This window comes from Aspergillus pseudodeflectus (assembly GCF_044049435.1).
Source record: "Aspergillus pseudodeflectus strain CBS 756.74 chromosome Unknown BJX68scaffold_15, whole genome shotgun sequence".
NCBI classification, from domain to species: Eukaryota; Fungi; Ascomycota; class Eurotiomycetes; order Eurotiales; family Aspergillaceae; genus Aspergillus; species Aspergillus pseudodeflectus.
Genome location: NW_027263791.1, coordinates 567,079 through 592,027, shown reverse-complemented (window position 1 = coordinate 592,027; position 24,949 = coordinate 567,079). Strand labels below are relative to the sequence as shown.

Genomic DNA, 24,949 nt, shown 5'->3' with positions numbered 1-24,949 from the left:
GCAGGAATAAGGGTGGTGGTGTGAAGGAGAGATTGTCGTTGGAGCGTCGCGCAATTCGTTAGTTATACTGATGTGTCCGATCGGAGGAGGGGGCATTCGTCGTCTCATTCGAGACAGGGCATCAAGCGCTAGGTGCTTTTCGGAGTAGCCATTGTCCTTGGGGCTAGGGGGAGATAAACTAAGAAAAAGAAAAAATAATAAAAATTCAAGGAATGAGAGGAACAATCCAGGAACCAAAAGGACCAACGAAGGCAGAGTCAGTGAGTGAGGAGCAAGCCCATGGCGGTTTAGCCTAGTTAGCTCTGATTTAGCCAGTGCTAGTTTGACGGGTAGACACTCCTCAAGCAACTTACCTCCCGCTTCGGTGCTAGGCCCCTCCCGTATGCCTCTTGAATGGCTCAGGGCTCGACCCTCTACCCACTCTCGGCGTTCTTGATGAATCCCATCTGCTGGCTGACATCCAGCAGGACTCGCAGAATGGTCCACCCGCCATGCAGCCCACGGATTGTCCCATGGTCGGGAACCGCTCCTTCACGCTGAAACGGTTCGCTTTTTCATATGATTTGGTTCAGATGGCTGATGGCCGGTACGATGCACATTATCTACTCCGTACCTTTGAGATGGATCGAGACCCTGGCTTTTGAGCATGTCTCTCGCGCATTCTTCGGGACACCAAAGGTCCTTTTGAATGCTCCAATGTCAAATACGGAGCAACATTGCTCGACCCAACGATGGGTCCTTTCGCGAAGTCACCGGCCCCAAAAGAACTAACATGAACACACGAGCCCACGACATAGGTGACAGGAGCCCTAACTGGCAAATTAGCCTCAGTCGACGCCGTTTCTAACGGTCACAATTGGCGTTGCCCGCGTCTCGCATAAAGGATAACATTCACGGTACACAGGAAGTTGTGTGTCCATGCTGATATGCACTTTTGCACATGTTGGGCCTCGAGAGGACGAATTATTTACCTCGAACCCAGGCCGCCTTCGCCAAGAGCTACAAAGCCACGAGGCCTGACTTCGGCGCATTCTCCTGCACAGATCGGCATATATTCTGGATCCCGGAGACTGGGCAGTGGTCTCTTTGAAGTTGGACTCTTCTGAATCTCTTGTCCTCACTCCTATTCAATTTTCCAGGGTGCGTTGGACAGATCGACTGGGCGCCTCAGACAGTATGCTGGCTCCCTGCCAATGGCCTTTCGCTCTTATGTTCTTCAAGCAAAACGATGATATCCCATCAGGATTTGAATCCTGTGTCTTCCTCGCTTAAGCAGAAATTGCTCATGAAGATCAGATACAGATACCGAGCGCGAGCAGGCCTTTTCGACTCCTCGAACCTTCGCTCTTCGAGTCCAATGTGGAGCGAATCCTCCCTCGAATCCTCCGTCGTCATTGGAGCTGCTATCCCGCTCTGATGTGTCAGAGTCTACCCGCCCGTCCAGTCTCCAAAGTACCGTTTGTGGCTGAGATCATGGCAGGTAGATAGCACTGCGAACGAAGTGCTGTCGTCGTCTTTGGCAAATAGATAGAGATAGGTAGCAAAACAACACCCCGTCGATTGATATTTGATACCAAAAGTATCGAAAAGTCAAAGTCGAAATCAGATCATATACCAGGGTTGCGGAGCTCTTCTTGAAACGAGGTGGATCTTCTGACTTCCGACCAGCCGGTTTCATCTATTCGACCGTCAAAACGCCGCCTTCCCACTAAGGCAGGGGTAGTCGAACCAATTCGTCCATCATTTCTGGGGTTGCGAGAGGCCACGGGCGTGGCAGAGGATTCCTCCTTTTCGCTCCGGATCATATGCAAGCCTTGAATCGGGAGGGATATTGCGACTCACCCGAAGGCGGTGGTAATTTAAAAGGAGACTCGCCATTGGAAGAGAGGATTTACTGCTTCTGGGATAATGCACAACTCTGCATATGTATTCTAGCTATGCTTGCTTTTTCTTTTTTTTGGATCCTCAGAGGCTCAGACTCTATCAGCAAATCAGCACCGATCATTGACCAGAGAGTCCTCTCTCTCTGTGGAAGGTCAATAGTGCCCGCTACTATCGGAACTCGGCTTTATCTCCAGAAAACAACCTATGTCCTCCCTCGTTGATTTCTCACGCTCGAAGCGAACTATCACACCGGTCTCATGGTCAAGCAAAGAAACATGTGTTGCTTGAATCATGGCTTGCTCGAACCATGGACAGTTGTCCAACGTCCAGTAGTGGGCGATCATGGGCGAGGTGTTCCAAAGGCGAAGTATAACAAAGCGCTAGTTGGCAAATGACTCCTCCATAGAGTCTCCGAATACAAATTTTTCCAAGACAACCACCTCTATGATCTGGTCCCTCGCTTTCGAGCACTTGAAGTATCTCTCAAAAAACTCATTTTACGTCATCAGAGAACATGATCTGAGATATCAGATTAATTACTATTCGAGATACCTACTGTATTTGTGATGATGAGGGTCCGAGTGATTGAATGATATCACTTAATTGTCTCCAATTCTTTGACCATCTGTTCTTTCCTCATCTTACCCTCGGGTGTCAATCAGTCCCAGAGCTTCGAGATACGCACTTACAGCTGCAGCAAGCCACGGCGCGTCTCGCTTATGATATACATATGTAAATGTTGCTCTCAGTCCCGGACTTCCAGCGATATGAAGGGCTTCGCCAAGATCTATCATGGGCTAAGCATCCATCAATTAGTCCAGTTACTCATTTCCTGCATAGGCATGTTTCCCTTCCAGGTTTCGGTCGAGTATACTCGGATAAGGGCGCCTCTGTATTTCGTACATACTGATACTGCGTTTTGTTGTCGGGGCTATTGAGTGATTCGACGCAGACCGATAGGAAAACGCCCTGAAACCACTTCTGCGCTCAGGAGTTCAGGCGTCTTTTTAGCGAGTGAGTTCGCGCCTAACAAGCTGCAAGGGAACAACGGGCCCCAGTCCTGTGGTGGCCCAAATGAGATGTATAAACTCGACCAGCTGAGGACTCTGTATGCGGGGCAATCCCCAGGATTGGGGAAACCGCTGTATGAAATGGCCGAGCGCGACTCGGTAACCGGCGGTCATTGGTGCGCTTCGCAGGTGGATTCGTATCCGCTGGTATGAATGTTTCATTCTGAGGTCTCAAATGCGCTTTTATGCATGTTATATTGCTGTTGATGAGTGCATTGAACCCTTCTGGCTTGTGCGCCAGCCTCGCGTTGGGGTAGGCTTGTCATGCGGTCGGCGACATCGTCTGTCCTCTGTCGGAGCAAGCCATTATTCGGCGGGTATAAATGCCGCTGAAGCATCATTTATGGCTTGGAGGCGCCTTCCGAGCCTGTGAGTGATGGAAACATGGTTTCATCCTCAGCTGTCACTGCCTGACCCTTTTCACTCCGCCCAGGGGATCCAGTTGCTAATTAACAGGTCGAAGGTCTGAATCTCTCAAATATCCCAGAATCTACGTAGTTGGGCTGCGACTTACTTGGAAATATCGTCTATGCAAAGCGTTATACAATTATGCCGATCGACATGGTTCACACTCTCAGTGCTAATATATATTGCTAGCACTGGCCCACCTCACCTTAAGTTGATCTTTGAATTCACTGGCGGATTTGGTGAATAACAACCAAGGTCTCGTCCCTACGCAATTTATTGATACCTGGACGATTAGTTTCTCCACGGTATGTTTTCCATCAACTTCCAACTTGGTTCTTGATGCTCTCCTGCTCTGGGGAGCTCTTCCGAGGTCAGTTGCAAGTCCCTGTTGAGGCTTACAGAGCAAATGGGCAGATATCACTGTAGATAACAGGATTACACGGTAACATAGCACAGACTTAAACTCAGCTGTTGACTAGTGAGTAAAATATATACTGCCTGTGCAGTCCAGGAGGACAGTGTCAGAAGCATTGTTGAGGAAAAGTTCGGGGTTCCGTACGGTATACTGAGTACGTGGATTGCGTAACTAAGAGTAGATTTCATAGTCTCATAGCTTCAAATCTGTAGATACATTATTAGTTGCGGATTAACAGCTCAGGACTAAGCCAATTTGAACTCCTACACCATATGCTCCCTCAAGAACCTGATGTGGAGTGTCAACATGCATGTTACCCCACAACCAAATAATTATTAGTATGGTGGTCCGTGGGTCTGATTACTCACCGTCCATTGAAACATGTGATGATGTGACGGATGTGGAATCAATAGCCGCATTCAATGGGAGATCTCGGCCTCCCGAACGTGTTTTGCAAACGACCTGAGGGGGTGCATGTCCTCTTTCCTATTGCTATCCTCAATTCTTAACTACCAGATGAGCCGTTAAGCTCGTCGAAATTGAAATGGACGACAAGCATATCCTGCCCAGCGAGCCCTTCAGGTCAGTACTGGCAACCGTCCAGCAGGCGCTGATCATCATCTGACCCTAGCAGTGACGAAGGCTCCGAGAGTGCTTCTCTCCTACGGGACTTTGATGAGCCTCTGCTTGAGAAGCGCCGCACACATGAACTATCAGAAGGTGCACTAAAACTGGACGGTCAACCAGCTGCCGCGTCGCGTGGCGGTAGCTCTCCATCATGGCTCTTCTCCACAACGCGCTACGCCGTGATTCTAACAATAGGCGTCTTCTTGATTCTAACTGCCGGATATCTTGGATCGCTTGTTCCAAGTACGTGACTGCCAATAACTACGCTTCCCCTACCCTGCTGACGTATACCCCGTCATGATAGAGGAGCCGGCGAACCATGAGACCCCACACATCCAAGCCCCTACCATCTGCCAGACCGCTGAATGCATCGACGCTGCCGCCGAGATCCTTCACAGCTTGGACCCCAATTACGCCGATATTGATCCTTGCACGAACTTTGACCAGTATGTTTGTGGCGGATGGAGAGAACTACACGATATGCGGCCCGACCAGGGAGCTATCTTTTCCGGCACATATATGCAGGAAGCATCCCAAACACGCCTCCGCCATTTGCTTGAATCATCCGAACCGTCCGACCCTGCCGACTCGAACATTTTTGATAAGCTGAAGGCTGGTTACAAATCTTGCCTTGATGAGGAGACTGTCAAGAAGCGCGGAACTGAACCATTGGCCAAGCTGCTGGAGGAATTCGAGAAGGTGTATAGTATCGGCTCCAAGTCAGAAACGTCAGAGGCCGGCTTAACAGACGCCGTGCTGTACCTGACGAAGTCCGGCGTTCGTGCTCTGCTGGGCACGTATGGTTCGGTAAGTTTCTCCTCCGCGGTCATGTCATATCCACGTTAATTTAGAGGCACAGCCAGATGATCGTGATCCGGACAATGTTGTCGTCTTTGTAAGTCCTCCTCGGAGGATTGGACTTCCAGCTAGGGAATACTACAACAATACAAAGACCGTGAGCGAGTACACCGCGGTGGTCGAGAAAGTACTTGGTAGCTTCGTTGGCGACGGGAAGCAAAAGCAGCATCTCAAGGATGTTGTGGAGTTCGAATCTAAACTCGCAGATGTGACTCCCGACACGCAGACCCAGGAGGACGTCACAAAATACTACAACCCACGCACTCTCGAGGAGACAAAGTCGCTTCTTCCAGAAATCTCACTGGCTGATATCATTTCGGGTCTCGCCCCGTCGGACTATGAAACCGACCGTGTGATTGTTGGATCCCCATTGTACATGGAGTCTCTGTCCAAAATCCTTAAGGACACACCAAGGGAAACCATCCAGCTATTCTTCAAGTGGAAGATTATTCAAAGATATGCCGAACACATTGAGGATCATGCCATCGAACCCCTGCGTGAATTCAACAATGTGCTAGCTGGCAAGGACCCCAAAGCTAAGAAAGATCGGTGGCGAAAGTGCATTAGCACTCTGGACAGTGATCTAGGGTGGATCCTGAGTCGCTTCTACGTGTTGAACGCATTTTCGGAGGAGTCGAAAAGGCTTGGAGACCAAATCGTCTCCGATATCAAGGATCGCTTTGTGTTTACCTTGGACTCAACTAGCTGGATGTCACCCGAAGTGCGGAAGCTGGGCATTCAAAAGGTCGGAAACATTGTGCAAAAGATTGGGTATCCGACAAAGAGTCCTGACTTGATGGACCCTGCCGACGTGGAAAAGTATTACGAAGGCCTCGCCATCTCGAATGATACCTTCTTCGAGAACGGAGTTGCCGTCGCTAGATTTGATACTGCGAAAGATTGGGCTAAGCTGGGGAAGCCAACGGACCGGAACGAATGGAGTATGACTGCTCCGACAGTTAACGCATACTATAACCCGCCTGGCAATGAGATTGTGTTCCCTGCTGGGATCATGCAGCCACCGGTCTTTTATGGACCTAAAGCTCCCTTGTACTTGGCGTACGGAGCCTTTGGTGCTGTTAGTGGACATGAGCTCTCTCATGGTAAGTTTTTTTTTTTTTTTTTTTTTTAATATATATATATATGTATTTTGGAGAGTCATGGAGCAAAGGTTTACTTACATTGACTGCAGCGTTCGACTCCACGGGAAGACATTACGATGAAACGGGGAACTACACGGATTGGTGGGATGAGAAGACTGTGGAGAATTTCGAGGAGCGTGCGCAGTGCTTCATCGACCAGTATGCAGAGTTCACTGTTCCTGGGAAGGATTCGGAGCCATTGCATGTCAATGGCCGCCTGACTCTTGGTGAAAATATTGCCGATGCTGGCGGTCTTACAGCATCATATCATGCTTGGAAGAAGCGTGATGAGGCTCATCCAGACTCACAGCTCCCTGGTCTGCTCGAGTTCACCAAAGAGCAGATCTTCTTTATCTCCTATGCGAACTGGTGGTGCAGCAAGTCGACACCGGAAGCCGCCCAGGAGGCGATTTACAACGATCCTCATGCACCCAAACCGGCCAGAATCATTGTGAGTTCCCTTGACGCCCCCATGTAAATTTAACCTTTATTTTCTCAGCCGGACTAACCCTCTTTAGGGAACAATGGCGAATTCCCTCGAGTTCCAAGAGGCATTCAATTGCCCGAACAAGAAGGCAACCTGCAAGCTCTGGTAGCTGGGTTAGATGTGGAAATCTGCTCCTAAAGTATACAAGAATTTTGGGCTTTGTATGAGTTGACCTCGAACCAATCGTTTTTGTATTGATGTAACCTGCCAATGGCCTCAATGACTTGCTTGTTTTCAAAGGTTCTAAATCTCAGCTGAGCCCCAAAGGGCCAAAGTAGTCTAGGTTCACTCACCGACTTGGCTAGTCATGCCTCTTTGAGATCGATCTGCGATCGCGGAACTGGGTGAGGCTGAAATCTGACGGGGATCTACGCTTCGTTACCTTCACCGACAGATCCTCAGCCAGCTACTGCCGGGAACAAAGCGTGGGAGTTTATTGAGAGCATCGCTTGCCGGAGAGTGGCAACATGTCTTCGCTCGGTGCGGTCTATCAATATAAACGAGACTAAAGAATCCCCACGAGTCATGGCCAGCAGTAAACCCTAGACGCCTTCCCGCCTCTACTAGACTGTTTGTAGAAATACTAAACCGTCCGCTCTCGGCGGCGGAGCAGGCTTCATGAAGAAAATCGCGAATCTGCGGGATTTCCCGAGAAAAAGCAAAGAGACAAAATCCGTTCTAAATTCTGACTGGGAAAGAGAGAACCGAGTTGTCGGAACAATCGCAAGCTCCCAAAGGAGTGGGATTGTGGATGTGATCTATCAAAGTGGCTTGGGATGAGCGTGATTTGCTGCACTGCAGTGATGACATGATGTCTGAATTTTGCGAGACGTGATGGGGGTAGAGGAGGGTGGAATGAGAATCCTGATCCTGTCTTTGTCCATGCCTTTGCAGTATTCTTGACTCCGGAGTCCGGTTCGCTATACGGGTACGAACTGACCAAGGGAATATGATCGGAGCCTCGGTTCAAAGTAGTTTGGCGGAAACCTTCTCATTTCAAACTTAACCAAATTGGTCGATGGCATTTAACGGTTGCAACTCTTGAATCTGAGCTAACCCTGGAAAAAGTTCAGCCTGGATGCTGATCTGGTGGAAGCACTGGAAGAGAGGTGATAAGCTAGGTTCTCCAATCGACACATGATTACGCATCGAGGAGGTTGGAGAAATCATGCACCCAGAGATCCAATATCCAGACAGAGCTGTTGACCGATCGTCTGGCTCTGTTGAATCTGCCTGCCGGTGGAGCGTCCAGCCTCCGCTGGATGGAATCAGCTGACACCAACTTCGACCGGAGCTTGACTCCTGTGATTTGATTGATGCTCTTTCTGCTGCTCCTTCGTCGTGATAGATACTCCCTGTCGTCTTCCTTGGACTGGTCAATGGAATCCTGGCTCGGCCTCCTTTGTACAGATAATAAACCGAAAAAATTGAGTGAGGCGACCACGGCTCAACTGTCCCCTCCCTTTGAAATTTCGCGCCTCTGCTCCCTTCCCGCGTTTTTGATCCATGGATGGAGATATTTAGGCTCCTGAGCATCCTCCCCCGGCTGGGCTGAGCTGACACTCCAGCTTGCAGTTGGGTTGGTTCCGCTCCTGGAACCGCCGTTCCACAAGGCCGGCTAGCAAAACAAAATCTACTAGTAATCGTCCCTCTCGCGCAGCTCGCCTTGCGGGTGTCTCACGCGGCTCCTTCTTGGCCTCCACGCCTGCTTCATTTTTGATTCCTGCATTTTCGTCACATCATCGCTGTTCACCTAGACCGGGCTTTATGATTACCTCTTGATCGCCTGCCTCTTCCTCACGCTGGATTTCCATTCCTGCTACACGCGAGCTCGTATTTATCCACGCTGTTTATGGTCGGCCCGGAACCTCGAACGGGGAACATCGTCATCGCCGAGCGAACCGCGTCTATGCCTGCGATTCGTTGCGTATAAAATCAAACTCCGCGTGAACCTGGTCATGTCGTTGCACAGACACGCCTTTCGATCCCAGTTTGGGCTATTGATACCTCCATATCCTATTGTCGCCGAGACTCCCTGGTGAAAGAAGAGGCCGGAAAATAAGAGAACAAGTTTCGCGTATACGAAGGGGTGAACGTCCCTGCCCTGGGGCTCCTGGTCTGCGGTCTCAGTGCACAGCATTGCTCTGCACCATGGGACCTAGTGCGGCTGGTTTAGACGACCGTCCGAAGAAGTCGGATGAAGCGCAACCAGGTTCCTCCCCCCCTGCTCTGACTAGCAAGGAATCCAAGTCCAATGCGCCTACCAAACCCGCATACGTCACGTCGACTCTACGACGCGCCCACACCGTTGCACAAGGAAAAAACATCGCGAAAAAGACAAACATTGGGTCGAGAGCGGCCGGAGAAAAGCCGGCTGTGCCATTAATACGTACCAAGGACAGCCATGAACTGCTGCGAAGGCGGTCGCTCAAACACCTCGATTCTCAGAAGATTCCGCGTGAGACATTTGCGGGACTGAGGGAATCGAGTCACTTCACTGTTGGAAATGTAGGCCAGAACGGCAAAATATTTCTCAGGTATGAGCAGACCTTAGTTTCCCCGAATGCATGCCTTGGTACCACAAGCCTTGGGCAAACGCGCTAACCTGCCCTTTTTGTCCAGACCCGTTCAAAATCAGTCTCTCAAAGGATCTCGTCGTATACCAGTCTCTTCTCCGCCTAGCGAATCGAAGCCAGACTTCTTACAGCCGCAAGGGCAGGGTGGTAGCTATGGCAAGGACGACCCGTCACGGTGGTCAAATTCACAACTATCAGAGTTACGGTTTGAAGGAGGAGGAGATAATGGAGACACTTCATCGATAATCTCGGATTTGTCGCGGTCTGGCGCACACCAACAAGCCCGCCAGCATACCCTGCAGAGATCCCATTCCTTTTCCACCATCTCAGAACAGCGATCGGTGTCTCGCGCTGAAGGAGGTACGGAATTTCGAGTCGTCATTGACCGACCAGATGACAGGCCCAGGTCAGCGGATGGAGCTTCCCTTCGACACCTAGAGGTGGCTATCCCTGATTATCACTTGGGTATCTCACGGTACAATACATCGACCAACGTTCTACAGAACTCGACGCAATTGATGGAAGTATGGAACTCTAGCACTGCTCGCAACACATACTTACATGACCGAGCTGGCCCTTCGTTTGCCCCCTCAATCTTTTCGGGCGTGTCCGCCATGGACTTGACCCGGAGTGCTGTTGTTAGTCCTGACCCGATCGCGTATGATCCTGGAGACTCCATCAAGCCTTCAATCTTTGAAACACTTGTGACGGTGATGGATGACGAGTCCGTAGTTCGCTACGTTTCAGGCACTAAGAACATCAGTGCTGCAACACCTGCGCGTATTGTTGCACAGATATCTTCAGAGTCTTTCATGGACTACGAGCTTGTGTCGGATTTCTTCCTCACCTTCCGGCCTTATCTTACCACTGGATCGCTGCTCTCGCTCCTCCTTGCTCGCCTACAATGGGCGATAAACCGTCTACAGGAAGATGGGAGAATCATTAGGATACGCACATTCGCTGCGCTGCGCCATTGGATTCTGAATTACTTTGTTGACGATTTCGTCCCTGACTTCAAACTACGAGCTCATTTCTGTGAGACAATAAATCGTCTATACGACAGTGTGAAGGCACGCCACGGTGGTGGAATGAGTGATTTGAAGATCCTCATTGATCTCAAGCGATGCTGGCATGGAAAGTGCTCTGCCTATTGGGATATACCAGACCATCACATCCCATACAACAGTCCCGATCGACCCATTGATCCTGGCGGCGATGAGCCGGCCCTGGGAGACGATTTGCAAAATGTTGCGCCAACGCACAGCACTCAGATTCCTGGTGTAATGGAAGCTAGGAAGCCTCCACTGGCAATACACCATGAGCGGAATGATTCAACTGCTACGGCAAAGAGCATGCCCGCGTCGGCCGGCAGTGATTGGAGTGCTCCTGCAATATATTGCTCATTGCCTCCCAAATCTCCCAAACGCCATTCAATGCCATTTTCTCCAAATAAAGCACCACACCCAGTACCTGTTATCCCGAGACAATGCGGATCGAATCCTGCCTCCCCTATGTCACCAATCAGCTCGAGGCGCCTTCCCTGCTACAGCCATGCACACAAGCGTAGTGGCAGTTTTTCGGATTCATTTCGGGATGATAGGGCGCCTATTTCGTTACCACACTTTGACGCTAAAAGCTCATTCTCCTCCCACGAGCCATGCTACCTTGGTAACTTGATACGTGGCGAGTTATATCCTCCAGTAGAGTCTTATACGACTATGATGGCACCGCCCTCCCCACCTCTTCCAACTGTACCTTTCGGCATGCGGGTTGACCGTTGGAACACAACAAACAGTGCCCCCTCAAAGCCTACCACTTCTGGTTCGGGTGTGAAGACCATTATCGGATCTATCCGTCGAGCTTTGCATAGCAAGCCTCCGGCGCACAATGTCTCGTCACGCCATGTGAATGGACCACTAACGAGAGGGAAGATTTCCGCAATGCCAAACAACGTTGCGTTCGGGTCTGATCTCTATAAAGAGAAGAAGACTGCTACTCCAATCAAGAAGCCAACCAGGCTTGACTTTCTTTGCGAGGAAGCTCTGCGACAATATCGTCAGGTTTCAGGCGAGATTGTTGAATCACCAGGCGAAACCCAGGAAGTTGAACTGGGGCAGATCCCTGTCCTAGCGCCGCAATCTTTTCTTATGCCCCGAGACGACAGAGCGCAGCGTCCCCTGACGGGTGTCAGTGAATCTATAGTCATTGTGGATGACACAGGCGTAGGCATGCCTGTCATGACCGGAGGCGTTGGAATACCGTCTGCGGGGCTGGAACAGCCTCCAGGGTTCCTTGCTGGTGAAAACTCTCCTGCAACACCTAGAGCTCACACGTTTCTTGCCTCATCTAAAGGCTCTACTCTTGATGCGGATGAATATTCTTTGCCGATATTCTACGACGAAACTAGCATAAGACAGTCCCGAGGAACTTCGGCCGTTCATGGTGCAGCTGCAACACGGAGATCTTTATCTATCGAGAAAGGTTCGTCTTTCTGGAGGAAACCCGCGCGATCAAGCCGTCTTCGGAAATATGCTTCATTTCAAAGCGGATTCTCGAGGCATCGCCCTACCCTTGATAGTGACTCTGGGATTTCAACAGCTGGATCAAGCATCCTCGATCTTGCAGATAAGCCGGCTGGGCCTACTCTACGGAGGCGGCCTGGGGGTGATTTACGTCGGATGCGTAATGGCGTTGGTACTCAGTCACAACCAGATTCAGCCTCGATTTGGTCTGAAGTAACTTATCAAAGCTCGATCGCGGATAGCACCGCGAACACCATTGACCACGCTGTGTCAAGGCGGCAAACTAGCCTTGTTCCACCGAAGCCTCGTTTCTCTCTGTTGAAGACACACTCGTCTCAGCTCATCCGGCGGTCTTTCGAGTCCGCACTTGCACGCTTTGCCCAGATTCCTGATGATGAGGACGGGGGAATCGAGTCGACACTATTGAAGCTGGAAGGCAAATGGAAGGGACAATCAAATGATGGACCTGGCAGTGTGGCCGCTGGTTCTAGCCAGCCTCAAGAACGGCCTCATATCTTGACAAGTGCACGTGAAGTAGCAATTGCCCCTCGCGACTATTACCCACGTTCTAGTGCATCCACAAACGATCACACGAGACTGGGTGCCAGCCTGACCTATTCGCAAGTCCAAACACGGATTATTACTACCGGTCCATACTCAGACTCGGTCGCAGACTCGGAAGACTCCTACAGTTCTATACCGCTCCTTGAGCGAGGGCTCAGTGATGAATCAATGAAAAAGCCTGTGACGGACCAGATACCTGGTGTTGTCACTGAACCACCCGAGAGCTCCGTCAATACAGAAGCGTCGGATGTTGGATCATCGCACCCATCTATCGACTTGGTCAAGAAAACAGAGAGTATGCAACGCATTCCGCGAGGATCGACTCTTCCTGTGCCTAAGCCCATGGGCTTCAAAGTTCGGACATCGCGCCTGTCCGGGTTATCTTCCGAGCTTTCTGTTGACGTTATCGACGCGAATGAAGCGCGGTTATCGTTTGATACACGGAGTCTGGACGAATCGTCCATAGGAATTCCTCCACATCCTCTTGCCCATCCCCCTTCGCCTCCGATGACCATCCAGAATACTCGTTCCGTTAATTCATATAGAGCTTCCCTGATTCCCAATCCCGCTTGGGCGCAGCCTTTGACGCCCGACCCGTCACCAATCAACAAGGCCGTGAAGCGGGCTAATATACCCTCACTTGATATGCAACATGTGTCCGGTGATATTCTCTGCCGCTCGGAAGCGGAACACCCACCTGCAGCGCTCGCAACAGGGCCCGGTCACAATCATGTACCGTTCATACTTTCTTGCGAATCGCATATTCTGGCTCAACAGTTTACCTTGGTCGAGATGGCTGCTCTGGGTGAGGTGGACTGGAGGGACCTTGTTGACATGAAGTGGAATAGCGGACCCCCATTCACTACAAGTTGGGTGCAGTTCCTCATGGATGAGGAACGCCGCGGCATTGACTTAGTAGTGGGCCGTTTCAATCTGATGGTCAAGTGGGTTTTGTCAGAAATCGTTCTGACACTGGATATTAATGAACGAGCGCGCACAATCGTCAAACTCATCCATACAGCGGCTCATGCACGGAGAATCTGCAATTATGCGACCATGCTGCAAATCGCTATTGCGCTGACCTCTACCGACTGCTCTCGGCTGCAGAGCACATGGGACCTTGTGTCGGCGGAGGACAGACGTATGCTAAAGGATATGGAGCTGCTCATTCAGCCCGTCCGCAACTTCCATGATCTTCGCGTTGAAATGGAGACTGCAAACGTGCAGGAAGGCAGCATTCCGTTTGTTGGTATGTATTTCCATCTTCAAGCTACTCAGTGCATAAACTGACTAGTTTGACAGGACTCTATATTCACGACCTCACGTATAACGCGCAGAAACCAGCGCAGGTAGCGGCCACGAGAGAGGGGGAACCCCTAATCAACTTCGAACGCTACCGGACAACAGCCAGAATCGTCAAAAGCCTCCTCCGACTGATCGATGCGAGCACCAAGTACAACATCGAGCCGGTCCCCGGTATCATCGAACGCGTTCTGTGGATCGCGTCGCTCTCAGAAGAGCAGATCCAAATCCGCAGCAAGCTGTTGGTATAAAAACTGATTGGAGGATGGAATCTTCACTATATACGAACATTTATCGGATCAACCAGCATCACCATTATATTCGACCTGGTGTGTACTGTCTGCATAATACCCCTTCTTTGTCTTTCTCAGTCTTTCGGCGTTTAGCGACTGATATCCCTGATGAACTTGTGATTAGCACTTATGGATTAACGGAGACTGCTCGTCCCTTGGATTTAATGTATAGTAGACCATTTGTTTACGTGAAATATTTGATCAATCGATTTATGACGATGCCTTTCTATATCTATACTTGAGGCTTGGTGGGGGTTTGGGCAATGGTAGTGAATTGCCTAAGAATATTGCATGTAACAAATAATGAAACCACGAATGAAACTATTTCTGGGGCTCTGTTCTGAATTTTGAAACATACCTCGTGCCCCGGACGTCAGGCAGTGGAGGAAACAATTTCCCAGGCTGCCGGGAATTGCATCACTGGCACTCTTGATCTACGTAGTCATGTCAATCATCGCCAGGAACACCGGCTTCGCCGTCCGCCGTCCGCCCTCACTCTTTTCTTCCCATTATTCTACCGCCTGGGTCGGATTTTCGCCTAGAAGTCAAAGTTTCATATTCGAGAAAGAACTTTTCTCCCTCATGGAGCTACTGCTCCCTTCATCGAGTCTCCTACCCCTCCTCGTTGACTCTTGATCATACCGGGCCCTCTGATCCAGCAGAAAGACGACACAGGCTCGGCACGACTATGGATTCTCCCCGCGGGGGTTCTCCTCGCGCCGCTGATTTCGATCACGAACCCCGAGACTCAAGCTCGCTGGAGATCGATTCGAAACCGAAACAGCTTCCGGATGATTTGCCCAAGTCTTTGGACGACCGTCGCTCGTTTCCGGGGTTGCAGCCTGAAACGGAGATGTACGATGCCTGGCAAGGTGTGTTGGAACTTTCCGTTTTTGCTCTTTTGTGTAATTTTTCTTCTTGATTTTGCCTTAGCTGGATTGGGTCTTCTGCATCGGCGGCGGTGTTTGTGGTTCCGGGCACTATGGCATTGAGGGCATATCATGCGGGGAAGCGAGGAGGGGAAGGAAGAACATGAACATTCGGGAAATCATGGAACGAATACTGACGCTGTCTTTGTCCGTTTGTGTCTGTACAGGCCAATCCCAGTTTCTTACCCCGGTTGCCGCGAAGCCTCTCAGCTTTAGCCTCGCTCTAGACGACCATCCGCTCGACGACGAGCACTCTTTACACTCACAGTACGGCCGCAGCTTCGGGGCGTCTACCGACGATGACAATGAGTCGACTACCACGGCCAGACTGGAAGATAGCGACGCCCGGCTGATGGAGATGCTTGCTGCGCAAGCCGCCCACCGCGAGGTGGACTCAATAAACGCGGACGAAGAAACAATAGCCTCGGACGAAACGTTGACGGACGAGCGGAAAAGGGATATATTACAACGGAGCTTGAACATGGCTGCTAGTAACGGTGATGTCGAGCGTGTTCGGAAACTAGTGCAAGGGAAAGCAAAGGACTACGTCGACGTGAATAAGCCGGATGAGGAAGGCACAGTGCCGTTGATATATGCAAGTTGTTTTGTATGTCCCTTCGTTCGTTCCTTCTTCGCCGCGTGCCTATAATTAGAGCTTCCGGAACTAACGGTTGGGCTGGCAATTTACAGGGGCACCAAGATGTTGTTGCGGCGCTCCTTGATGCAGGAGCGAATGTTGACCAGCAAGACCGGAATCGATGGAGTGCCTTGATGTGGGCTATGACCAATCGACACAAGACTATTGCAAAGATTCTACTTGACCACGGGGCGTCGCCGGATATCAAGTCCTCTTCAGGAGGCACTGCGTTCGATTTCGCTCAACCAGGGAGTGAGATATCCGAATACCTTCACGAGAACGGTTATAGTTTTGGACCGAGTGCCATAGAGGACGATTTCTACGACTCAGGGTTTGCGCACGGCCGATTTGAGGAGGAGATAGCAGAGAACGAATTGAAGCGGCGCATGATGATGGAGGAGAGTGCGATCAATCTGGAAGTTGACTTGTCCAGTCTGGGACTGGATGAGAAGTTCGATGTAAGTGGAGAGCCCGATACACAGCTCTTTGATACAAGGCTGACCGTGTCTTGTTATGATGTAGTCACAGGACGAAGACGAGCTCGAGGAAGAACACCAAGAATTCGTCTGGGACCGATGTTTGAATGACCAAATGTTCGTCTTCCAAGAACACGAGCTTGAAAGGATCCTCAACATAATCATCACCAATATGACCCCGCAAAGGTCACCCTCACAAAAGCCGGTCCCCGCCAACCTACTCTTCCTCAGCGCTCGATATGCGCACTATCATGCTAGTCCAGAGCTACTCGCAACGCTGCTAGTTTCGGCAACTGACAAGATCAACGACGTTGTTGAGCGTTATCAATGGGATATGACGATCCTCGCCTTCTGGATCTCTAACGCTACCCTCCTCCTTCATTATCTCAAGAAAGACGCAGGGTTGGTTGAGTCGACTGTGGAGTTTCAGTTGCATTTGGCCGAACTCATCAACGAGATTTTCATCCTTATCATCCGTGACGCCGAACGTCGGATGAACAAGGTGCTGGACTCGGCGATGCTGGATCACGAAACCATTCCGGGACTCGACGACATCCCATTCCAGAACGAGTGGAAGCTGTTCCGCTCCAAGAACAAACCCAAGGTTCCAGAGCCCGCTGAGAACCAATTCCGACCACCTTCCCCCCGGCGTCGAGCGCAAGTATCGCCGCGCAACATCACGTCTCTCCTATCATCCACACTCTTCGTTCTCGATCTCTATGACGTACACTCCGTCATCACTACACAGATTCTCTCGCAGCTCTACTACTGGTTAGGAGCGGAACTTTTCAACCGGATTCTATCCACCAAACGGTACCTGGCCCGAACAAAGGCGATGCAGATTCGCATGAACGTATCGACACTGGAGGATTGGGCCCGGACCAACAACCGGCAGCCGGAGCACTATGAAAACGGATCCACGTCGTGCACCGGGGATAGCACGATGGAGTCTGCCCGTAAGCATCTGGCACCGGTGATTCAGCTTTTGCAGTGGCTGCAGTGCTTTTCCTCGCTAGGAGATGACTGGGAATCCTTCATCAACACGCTCCTTCAGCTACAAGACCTGACGCCAGCGCAGCTCCTACATGCGGTCAAATCATATCGTCCTGAAGTGGGAGAAAAGGGTCTAAACAAGCCTGCGTCGAAGTTTCTGGTAGAGTATCAGCGAGACCCTGAGTTGATATTCAGAGAGCAATTAAGGATCGTACAAGCGAAAGCAGATTCGCTGGCCCCAACCTCGGCACAGACCGTGGAAGGGCGCCCGCAAACCCCTCGCCAGGATCGCACCCCTTCCGTGTCCGACGTGACGGGCTCACCAACCACCTCTGCGGCGTCTGTTGCATCACCTGGCTCGAGCGTTGCTTCTCCGCGACCGGGAGCATCGTCCTCTCGGATCGACGAGCGGAACGGCGCAAACACGGTGTTTCTGGACCCGGCCCTGACGCTCCCCTTCTCATTACCGACGAGCACAGACATGCTGATCAGCTATGGGGCAGGATGGGGCGGAACCAACCGAGAGCGTGCGCGCAAGTACATCCCAACAGTGCCGCCAGAGGTATTGACTCGATTCGATCGCGACGGTTGAGTGGAGGACATACATTCCAGTACGGAGTATATACTGTGTTTCTTCTTTTTATCTCGCTCACATTAATGACGAATCGACGACATAGACAACATGCATGCAGCGTTGGTAGCAGCGATTCACCACTAGTGCTAAATTCAAAAAAGTTCAAAATCAAATCGAGTCAAGAGACGAACAAAGAAGATACGGCCGAGGAGCGCCTTGAGACGCCCCCAAGATATAGGGATAATCATTGCGATTACTGGAAACGGACCAGCACACGACCGAAAAGTCTTGTCGTTCTAGATGAAACAAGCATTGGAGGGGTAGAAATGAGGATCCGACGGTCGGGAACATCAGAAGATCACAGGGATGATTTTCCAGAGATTAAACAATCTAATAAGATGACCTTTATATTTCGGCTTTTCCACCACTTTTGATCGTGTCAATAATCGGAGCGGGCCGTCGCCTCTCGGACATTTTTCTGCTGGTTGCTTTTTCCTGGCCAGCTCTGGAAGTCGAATCCACGTTTTCGTTTACTTTGTCGTCAGCAGTCCCCAGTCCACGCAATGGGGCTGTGGTGCCGGATACTGAGCTAGTATGTATTAGAGAGTCTAGTCCCTCCCAGCTCTGCAACCACCTGTGCTCTTGTTAACCAGGTCTCTTACAGATCTTAAGGTCCAGGCAGCCTCAGGCAGGATCAGCTAAGACGGCGGCCCGCCTGAATTTGCCCGATCTGGCCTAGCCGAATGTCAGATCCCTTCTGCATCCGGTAAGCACGCCCTTCTAGCGCTCGAGGCGCTTTCCTCTTTGGGCGATCTGGGGGGATGAACTCCTCACCTTACGCTTTACGATTCAGTCTCCAGTACTTTTTTCACTCACTCGATTCCTCATCTCATCTTTCCTTTCTTCCTGCTGCTCCTTGTCATCCTCCTTCATCATGAGTTAGCTGCCAATTGCTCCATACCCATCCCCTCAATGTCTTGTGCTTGCGTCATTGCATGCAATTGTCTGAAAATGCGGTTGCAATCATAATATCCCGTCGATCTCTATCAATTTGCTGCCTTGCTGTCATCTGGGAGACATGCTGCTCACCCTCAACCCTACTTCCCAGCATGGGATCCCAGGCCCTTATGAACATTCGCGCTTTCGTCATTCTGTCCCGACTCCGCGGTCTCCTTCTCCATCCACACCTGATACTTCCCCATCTGCAGCGCCTATCAGGCCGATGGACCCTTCAATAGACACCGCTCGCGACCGCTTACCTCGGCCTTCGTCGTTGACTCTACCCCCGCCGGATGTTGGCTTTACGTCAATGGCCAGCGCCGCGCCGAATCAACAGCTACCGCGCCCTCCAGCACAATGGCAGAATTCCGAAGATGCCTTGCATTACTGGCGGGCTAGAGCCGAGGAGGATCGGAGGAAGCAGGAAGAGGAGAAGACGCGCCAGGAGACTTTACGTCTTGAGCAGCGGAGGGTTGAGCAGAGCATGCTTAGAGACTCTTTGATGGCGGGCATCCCCCCGCATATCATTCCGCTGATATTTGCGGGAATCTGTCAAGGTGGACTGCCGCAGCCTGTTCTCGAGTTGACCCAGCATTACCTGGCTCAGGTCTCTGGTGCCCGCGGGTCTAATCCACCTGCTCCTCCTCAGCCTCAGTCTCGTTCGCATTCTCACTCTAGTTCTCACACTCAGCGGCCATCCGTACATACTCGCCAGGACTCGCGCTCTATGCCTGCTAGTCCTTTCCCCAGTGCAGCGCAGCATGTAGTCCCTCCCCCTCCCAACGTCCTCTTATCCCAGACTTTACCCCCAACTGCAGGTGGACTCCACACCCCACAGCCACCCGGACGGCCCTTGACACCTAGTGGCCCACCTGATTCACGACATGTGATAAATCCGTGGTCGAATACAGTCAGTTCAGTCCAGAATCAGCCGGGGTCAATAAGTATGGGCAACGTCCAGTATGCTCCGGGGTCATCGATTCCTGCTCCTCTGGGCCGAACTAGACCTGGTTCGCGGTCGCATCGATCACCTCCATCCCTATACTTTCACCACTGGGTCCCCCCTTCTCAACCTGGTACGGCTTCTGGGAAGATGCATCAGGAGGCGCAGGCGAACTCGGGTAACCCTCGGCGGTCCGAGCATCAGGCCTCTCCTGGGCGGAAGAGGAAAGCTCCTGGCCCTCATCGACCTGCTCCAGTTCCATCGTCCCTTCCACCAGAGTCTCTATCCGCGGGCACCCAAATTCCCCGGTCAGGTTCCCCGCGGAGTGTTGAACAGCAAGAAGGGCCGTTGAGGCATCGCCATTACCCTAGCGACACTTCAGTCTCCCAAGGGCCTCGTCCTCCAGGAGTCGTTAAAGCTGAAGAAATGGAGAGCATAAGCCCTACTCGCATTGCTTCAACTGCAACCGGTTCTCCCGCTGGCTCCGGTCAGGACAAATGATATCGCGAATCAGTCTCGCGACACTGATTTAGAGAGCCGCTTCCATCGTTCTCCCATCTCGGGAATTCAACTACCTCCCGCCCAACCTAGCGACAAAGGGTCACCTCGATATATCAATCGGTGGCTTGCGTGGGTCATGGATTAGACGGCCTCTTGGGTCGTTTTTCTAAATTTATGAGATAATGAGTTGACCTAACTCGAACGAGGTCATGTTTCGACTATCTGAGGCGATACACCGCACATTCAATGGCCTCGTTTTGGGGTTGAGATTTTACTATACCACTTCCCAGCGTCAGATTTGGTCGGTATTTACTGTAAATATTGCGCCTTCAACAACCTGAACCCCCGGTAGCTGGTATGCTAGGGGTTCTGGAGGCACCTAAAACATAGAACAATGCACTGTACATGCTTAGTGTTGACTTTCTTTTCCTACGGAGGAACATTCGCTCTAAACATACTTAGTCTACAAGCACACGAGGGAAGATTCAATACCGGGTTTAAGAGGTATTAATGGATATCTTTTAGTCAACGACTCGACAAGTCTAGCGTGGACAACCAGCCCTAAAGAGAACTCTAACACTCTCTTCCATGTTTTAACCACAGATGCGGGGAATGACGAGGATTCGGAGAAAAAATAAGGTTGTAGGATTACGATGTAGGAGGATGGGTAGGTGGAGGAACAAACACTAAACCGAGACGAGACGCACACAGAAAGAAGGAACCGATGAATGAAAAGGCGAACAATAATTGAACAATGACATACGAGGTAGTAGTAGTGTGGAAAGGTATCAATAGAGCACATATATCAATGGGTGCCACTGGCTGGGTATGCATAGAATGAAGTAGGAATGGGAATAAGAGTGTAAGCAATAAAAGTAGAAGTAGTAGGGAGGAAAAAAGGGGTATCAGAATTAGGTGACGCGACAGACACGGGGAATACTAAGGTATATAGACGTGAGTGGTAGTTTATACGGGGCCGACAAGGAAGATAAAGAAAATAAAAAGAGAGTCAACAGGGTATCGTAGTAAACGACAGAACGAGGGTATAATGTGGATGATGCGTCCGGCAGTCTTGGTTGGGAATGAGACATGAAGCGATTGGGCTCGTGCTTAATTCCGAGTGGGTTCAGAACTCATGGGATGACGGGCCAACCCAACAAGGTAAGTGCTGATTGTGTTTGCTGGCGGTCGATATATCTCCGGAGTCGTATGGCGGAGGAGAGCGCTTGGTACTAGGTAGACACGAAAGGTTATCGCAGACGATCATAGTCGGCCGTACAATGGAACAACGGAAGAATGGCGTTAACACAGCTCGGAAGTCGGCCGTAAGAGTAGAACGAGAATAATAATTATATGAAAGCGAAACGACGTTTGCCCAGTCATCACAGATCATCTCGCCGGAAAGTCATTGGTAATCGGCCTGGGAGAGGGATCTGGCTCTCGAGGGCCGAAGAAAGGTATATAATAAACAGGCTGTGCCGTAAGAATAGAAGGGCATATAAGGGATCGTTCGTTGGTAGTGGCGACTTGATATTTATGCCAACTTCTTTCGGCGGTGGACTTTCCACTCGGCCTTGGCGACACGCATAAAGAGCTCGACATCTTTGATCGGAATCCAGCTAGTGAGGACCTTCATGGAGTTCTCAAAGTCGGAATCGAGGATAATCTCACGCATGCCGTCGATGAGGGCCGCTGAAGTTGCATGAAGGACGTCTAAGCCCCTGCCGAAGCCGTCTGCTTTGGCAACTTCTCCCTTGCCACCTTTGCCGGAGCTCGATAAAACGCCGTCATCTGCATCGCCGAGCAGCATGAAGACATCCCAAACTCGAAGCTGGGCCGGGAATGGGATCGAGTAGTTAAACAGGGTTAAGTACCAACGAGTACCGTATGCTGTAGGTGGAATTCCAAGTTCGGTCTAAAGACGCAGTCAGTAAACGAGCAACTGTATCTGCGGGAAAGGAACAACATACCAACTTAGCCGCAACTTCTCCCCCTTCCAGCCATTCCCGTTCAAAGTCACCAAGAGCCTCCATGAGCCCTGCGAACCCCGAGCGGTAGAGCTTCTCTAGTCCTCGCAATTGCCACAGCCGAACGAGCATAATAAATGTGTGCTCCTCATCATAGTAAGCAAGCAGTGTAGCCGCCAAAGCTGCCATGCCCTGAACATATCCCGTGTCTGGAAAATACAGGGACATTGCGTGCAAGACACGGAAAAGAAGACGTTGACCACCGCGGTAGCGTCGTCGAAACATGATATGGCTGGATATTGTTCTCGGAACGTCGATATCAATCTGAACATCGTCGGGGGATGAAACCAACTGGTACTCCTGGAAGGCTTCAATGAGGTCCTTGTCTGTTGGGCTATCTTTGTGCTTCTTGGCGCTGGCTTCTAAGAACGCGTACCATGCTGAGGAGCGCCAGCGGTCGGGTATACCTTTCCACGTCCGTTCAATGAGCTTTGAACTTTTCGTGTCAAATTCAAACGTCATCCCACCGCCATCTTTGCCCTTACTCGTGGGTTTAGCCATTTTAGTCCACTTATCCTCTCGTTCCCATTCTTTTTTCCGGGCCGCACGCGCAGCAGCGCTATCTAGCTTGTCGAAAGTTGCGGACTCGGTCGGCAGTGTGAGCATATCTCCAGCTTCATCCTTGAAGCGGCGATTGCGATTGTGGGGAAGATGGTTTGTCGCTTGTCGAAACCGTGAGGTAGACCGGCGCAAGGGAGAGCTATACATGCTCTGTGAGGACGCTGGGCGCATAGACGCCTCTGAGTTTTGTCGCGAGGGAGATCGCCCTGTGAACGAACGGTTGCTTGCCAGAGCAGACGGTGGTCGAATCGAGCGTTTCCGCCGTGGTGTCTCCGAAGCCAGGAGTAGGCTGGTGGAGACCCTCTGAATAGGGCTGAATTCCGAGGGCTCGCCAGAACTTGACGGCGAGGCGCGAATGAAGCCGTACCTATCCACATCTCCGGCTCTTATATTCTGCCAGTACTCAATTCCTCCCGCTAACTCGTTATGCTCCCTTTTAGGTACCGGACTGCTCTCATGATCAGTGGGCGGTTTCGGGGAACATTCAGCAGACTTGGTATCTGCGTCGGAGACACTGGTTTCAAATGTCTCCGTGTTAGTAGGAGTTGGCTCCTCCCATAGAATTCCATTCTCTAAGGCATATGACCTTGCGACTTCCGAGTCTGTAACATTCTCGTCCCCTTTTGCGTACATTAATCTGACCCTCCGGGATAACATATCCTCATCTGCAGAAATCGCCCGGCTGGGGATGCTACTTCGGCTTACGCGAAGCAGGGAACGAGGTTTTGGACGCCTCCGGGCAGTTACAGGATTATCCACCGCGGATCCGTTCTGACCCTCTGTGTCGTTCTGATCGTGATGGGTTCCATCCATCTTCGCACTTCCCTCCTGGGCCTTGAGCTTTCTCTCGAGCTGTAGCCTTTCCTCCTCCTGGATAAGACTTCCACGTTTGGAGAATCGCATCGCTTGCGCACCAAGACCATCAAGAGATCCAGTGGGAATGTCCAACGAAATGCCGCTGAATTGAGGTTCGATTTGCGGTACAGGCGGCGGGGATTCGGTGTCTCTCACGAGCTCCGCCGACCGCTTACTTCTCAGAGTGCCCCATTTCCGTTCTGACCAACGCGAGCCTGGTCGAGAGCCGGGCCGCGAACCTGGACGAGAAGCCGGTCGCGATGAGGGTTCATTGACAACGATGCTGGGAATACTGCGCAAAGAGCTCAAGCTAACGGTTGTCGAAGTTTCGGCTTCCTGTAATGTGGTGACTCCCTTGGCTTTTGCAAAAGGCGGCGGAGGCGTGAGTTCTGAGACTGGTTTTGTAGCTTGATCATCGGCGGGAGTGTCAGGCGCGGGCTGATCTAGGCCGCTGGACGATACGCTTGACGCAGTTGATTTCTTTTCGGAGCATAAAGATTGCTCATTTGGCGGCGGTAACGAAGAGGAATGGGTCGTTGAAAGATCTGTTGCGGCCATGTCTTCGGGGGAAGGGGGCTCCGACATATCGACGGGCGACAGGGGGGATCGCGTGTCTCCCATTATCCTAACATGGCTTGCACTCGGCGCTCTGTGTAGCTCCAATCTCCAGCAACGGTACCTTTTGGGGCTTTGGACGATTGTTTTTAAGGGTTGTATCCTCCTTTCTTTTCTTCCTGACGAGTTGTTTCAAGGGAGTGAGGGGGAGATCTTCGGGGGACAAAGTCGAAATTGTCGCACGAACGTCGCGCCAGTCAATCGGGACCGAAATTATAGACCACGAGGCCTAAGGAACGAACGAAACGACAGTAGTGGTGGGATAGCATGCACTGAACAGTGAATCATGACCGTCCCCAATAGATTAATGCCCAAAAATGGGGGGCGACTGGCAATTGGGTCAATGCTGTCACTGGCACCGCGGCTTTCTGGGACACTTGGCAGGCGGGCAAGCTTCAAGGAATGCAAAGGGGCAGTAGTAGGCTACAACGATCAAAGGAAGGTGACGAGTCTCTGGGCGCAAGACTCTTCTGGTTCCACGGGCTCAAAAATGAATGTGAAGAGAGGAAAGTAACAAAGAAAAATAGATCGTGAGGATGAGCTTGAGGGCGAGCAGCGCAGAGAGTCGAGGCCTGAAGAAGGGATCGCGAAGGGGGTTGCGGTTGCGGGTCACTAGTTGCGAGGCAGGAGAAGGAGCCTGCCTAGGATCGATTCCCTCGGAGGCAGTAGTACGTAGTCTCTACTCTCACCA

General features: G+C 51.2%; 7 protein-coding genes across 7 annotated transcripts; 4 read left to right on the top strand and 3 right to left on the bottom strand.

Annotated features, from left to right (window-relative positions):
- Window positions 1-4,129: 4,129 nt before the first annotated feature.
- BJX68DRAFT_234724 (M13 family metallopeptidase) lies at window positions 4,130-7,457 on the top strand. The gene is made up of 6 exons (XM_071039791.1): window positions 4,130-4,359; window positions 4,412-4,647; window positions 4,709-5,211; window positions 5,264-6,365; window positions 6,455-6,855; window positions 6,923-7,457. The coding sequence occupies exons 1-6, from the start codon at window positions 4,322-4,324 to the stop codon at window positions 6,998-7,000; spliced, it is 2,358 nt and encodes a 785-aa protein (XP_070900580.1). The 5' UTR covers window positions 4,130-4,321; the 3' UTR covers window positions 7,001-7,457.
- A 340-nt stretch (window positions 7,458-7,797) lies between these two features.
- Window positions 7,798-8,735, bottom strand: BJX68DRAFT_58131 (uncharacterized protein). The gene has a single exon (XM_071049441.1). The coding sequence runs from the start codon at window positions 8,425-8,427 to the stop codon at window positions 7,894-7,896; it is 534 nt and encodes a 177-aa protein (XP_070900579.1). The 5' UTR covers window positions 8,428-8,735; the 3' UTR covers window positions 7,798-7,893.
- Window positions 8,736-14,187, top strand: BJX68DRAFT_58137 (mitotic regulator LTE1). Its single transcript, XM_071049442.1, has 3 exons — window positions 8,736-9,428; window positions 9,514-13,802; window positions 13,856-14,187. Exons 1-3 carry the CDS (start codon window positions 9,043-9,045, stop codon window positions 14,104-14,106), a joined length of 4,926 nt encoding a protein of 1,641 aa, XP_070900578.1. The 5' UTR covers window positions 8,736-9,042; the 3' UTR covers window positions 14,107-14,187.
- Window positions 14,188-14,982: 795 nt separating this feature from the next.
- BJX68DRAFT_58106 (DIL and Ankyrin domain protein) lies at window positions 14,983-17,850 on the top strand. Its single transcript, XM_071049439.1, has 3 exons — window positions 14,983-15,684; window positions 15,768-16,172; window positions 16,237-17,850. The coding sequence occupies exons 1-3, from the start codon at window positions 15,181-15,183 to the stop codon at window positions 17,773-17,775; spliced, it is 2,448 nt and encodes an 815-aa protein (XP_070900577.1). The 5' UTR covers window positions 14,983-15,180; the 3' UTR covers window positions 17,776-17,850.
- A 533-nt stretch (window positions 17,851-18,383) lies between these two features.
- Window positions 18,384-20,397, top strand: BJX68DRAFT_58108 (uncharacterized protein). Its single transcript, XM_071049440.1, has 2 exons — window positions 18,384-18,523; window positions 18,866-20,397. Exon 2 carries the CDS (start codon window positions 18,980-18,982, stop codon window positions 20,198-20,200), a length of 1,221 nt encoding a protein of 406 aa, XP_070900576.1. The 5' UTR covers window positions 18,384-18,523; window positions 18,866-18,979; the 3' UTR covers window positions 20,201-20,397.
- A 343-nt stretch (window positions 20,398-20,740) lies between these two features.
- Window positions 20,741-21,116, bottom strand: BJX68DRAFT_234718 (uncharacterized protein). Its single transcript, XM_071039790.1, has one exon. It carries the CDS (start codon window positions 21,032-21,034, stop codon window positions 20,849-20,851), a length of 186 nt encoding a protein of 61 aa, XP_070900575.1. The 5' UTR covers window positions 21,035-21,116; the 3' UTR covers window positions 20,741-20,848.
- A 252-nt stretch (window positions 21,117-21,368) lies between these two features.
- On the bottom strand, window positions 21,369-24,404 carry BJX68DRAFT_58091 (putative TBC domain protein). The gene is made up of 2 exons (XM_071049438.1): window positions 22,171-24,404; window positions 21,369-22,115 (listed from the first exon to the last, which is right to left on the bottom strand). The coding sequence occupies exons 1-2, from the start codon at window positions 24,262-24,264 to the stop codon at window positions 21,735-21,737; spliced, it is 2,475 nt and encodes an 824-aa protein (XP_070900574.1). The 5' UTR covers window positions 24,265-24,404; the 3' UTR covers window positions 21,369-21,734.
- Window positions 24,405-24,949: the final 545 nt, after the last annotated feature.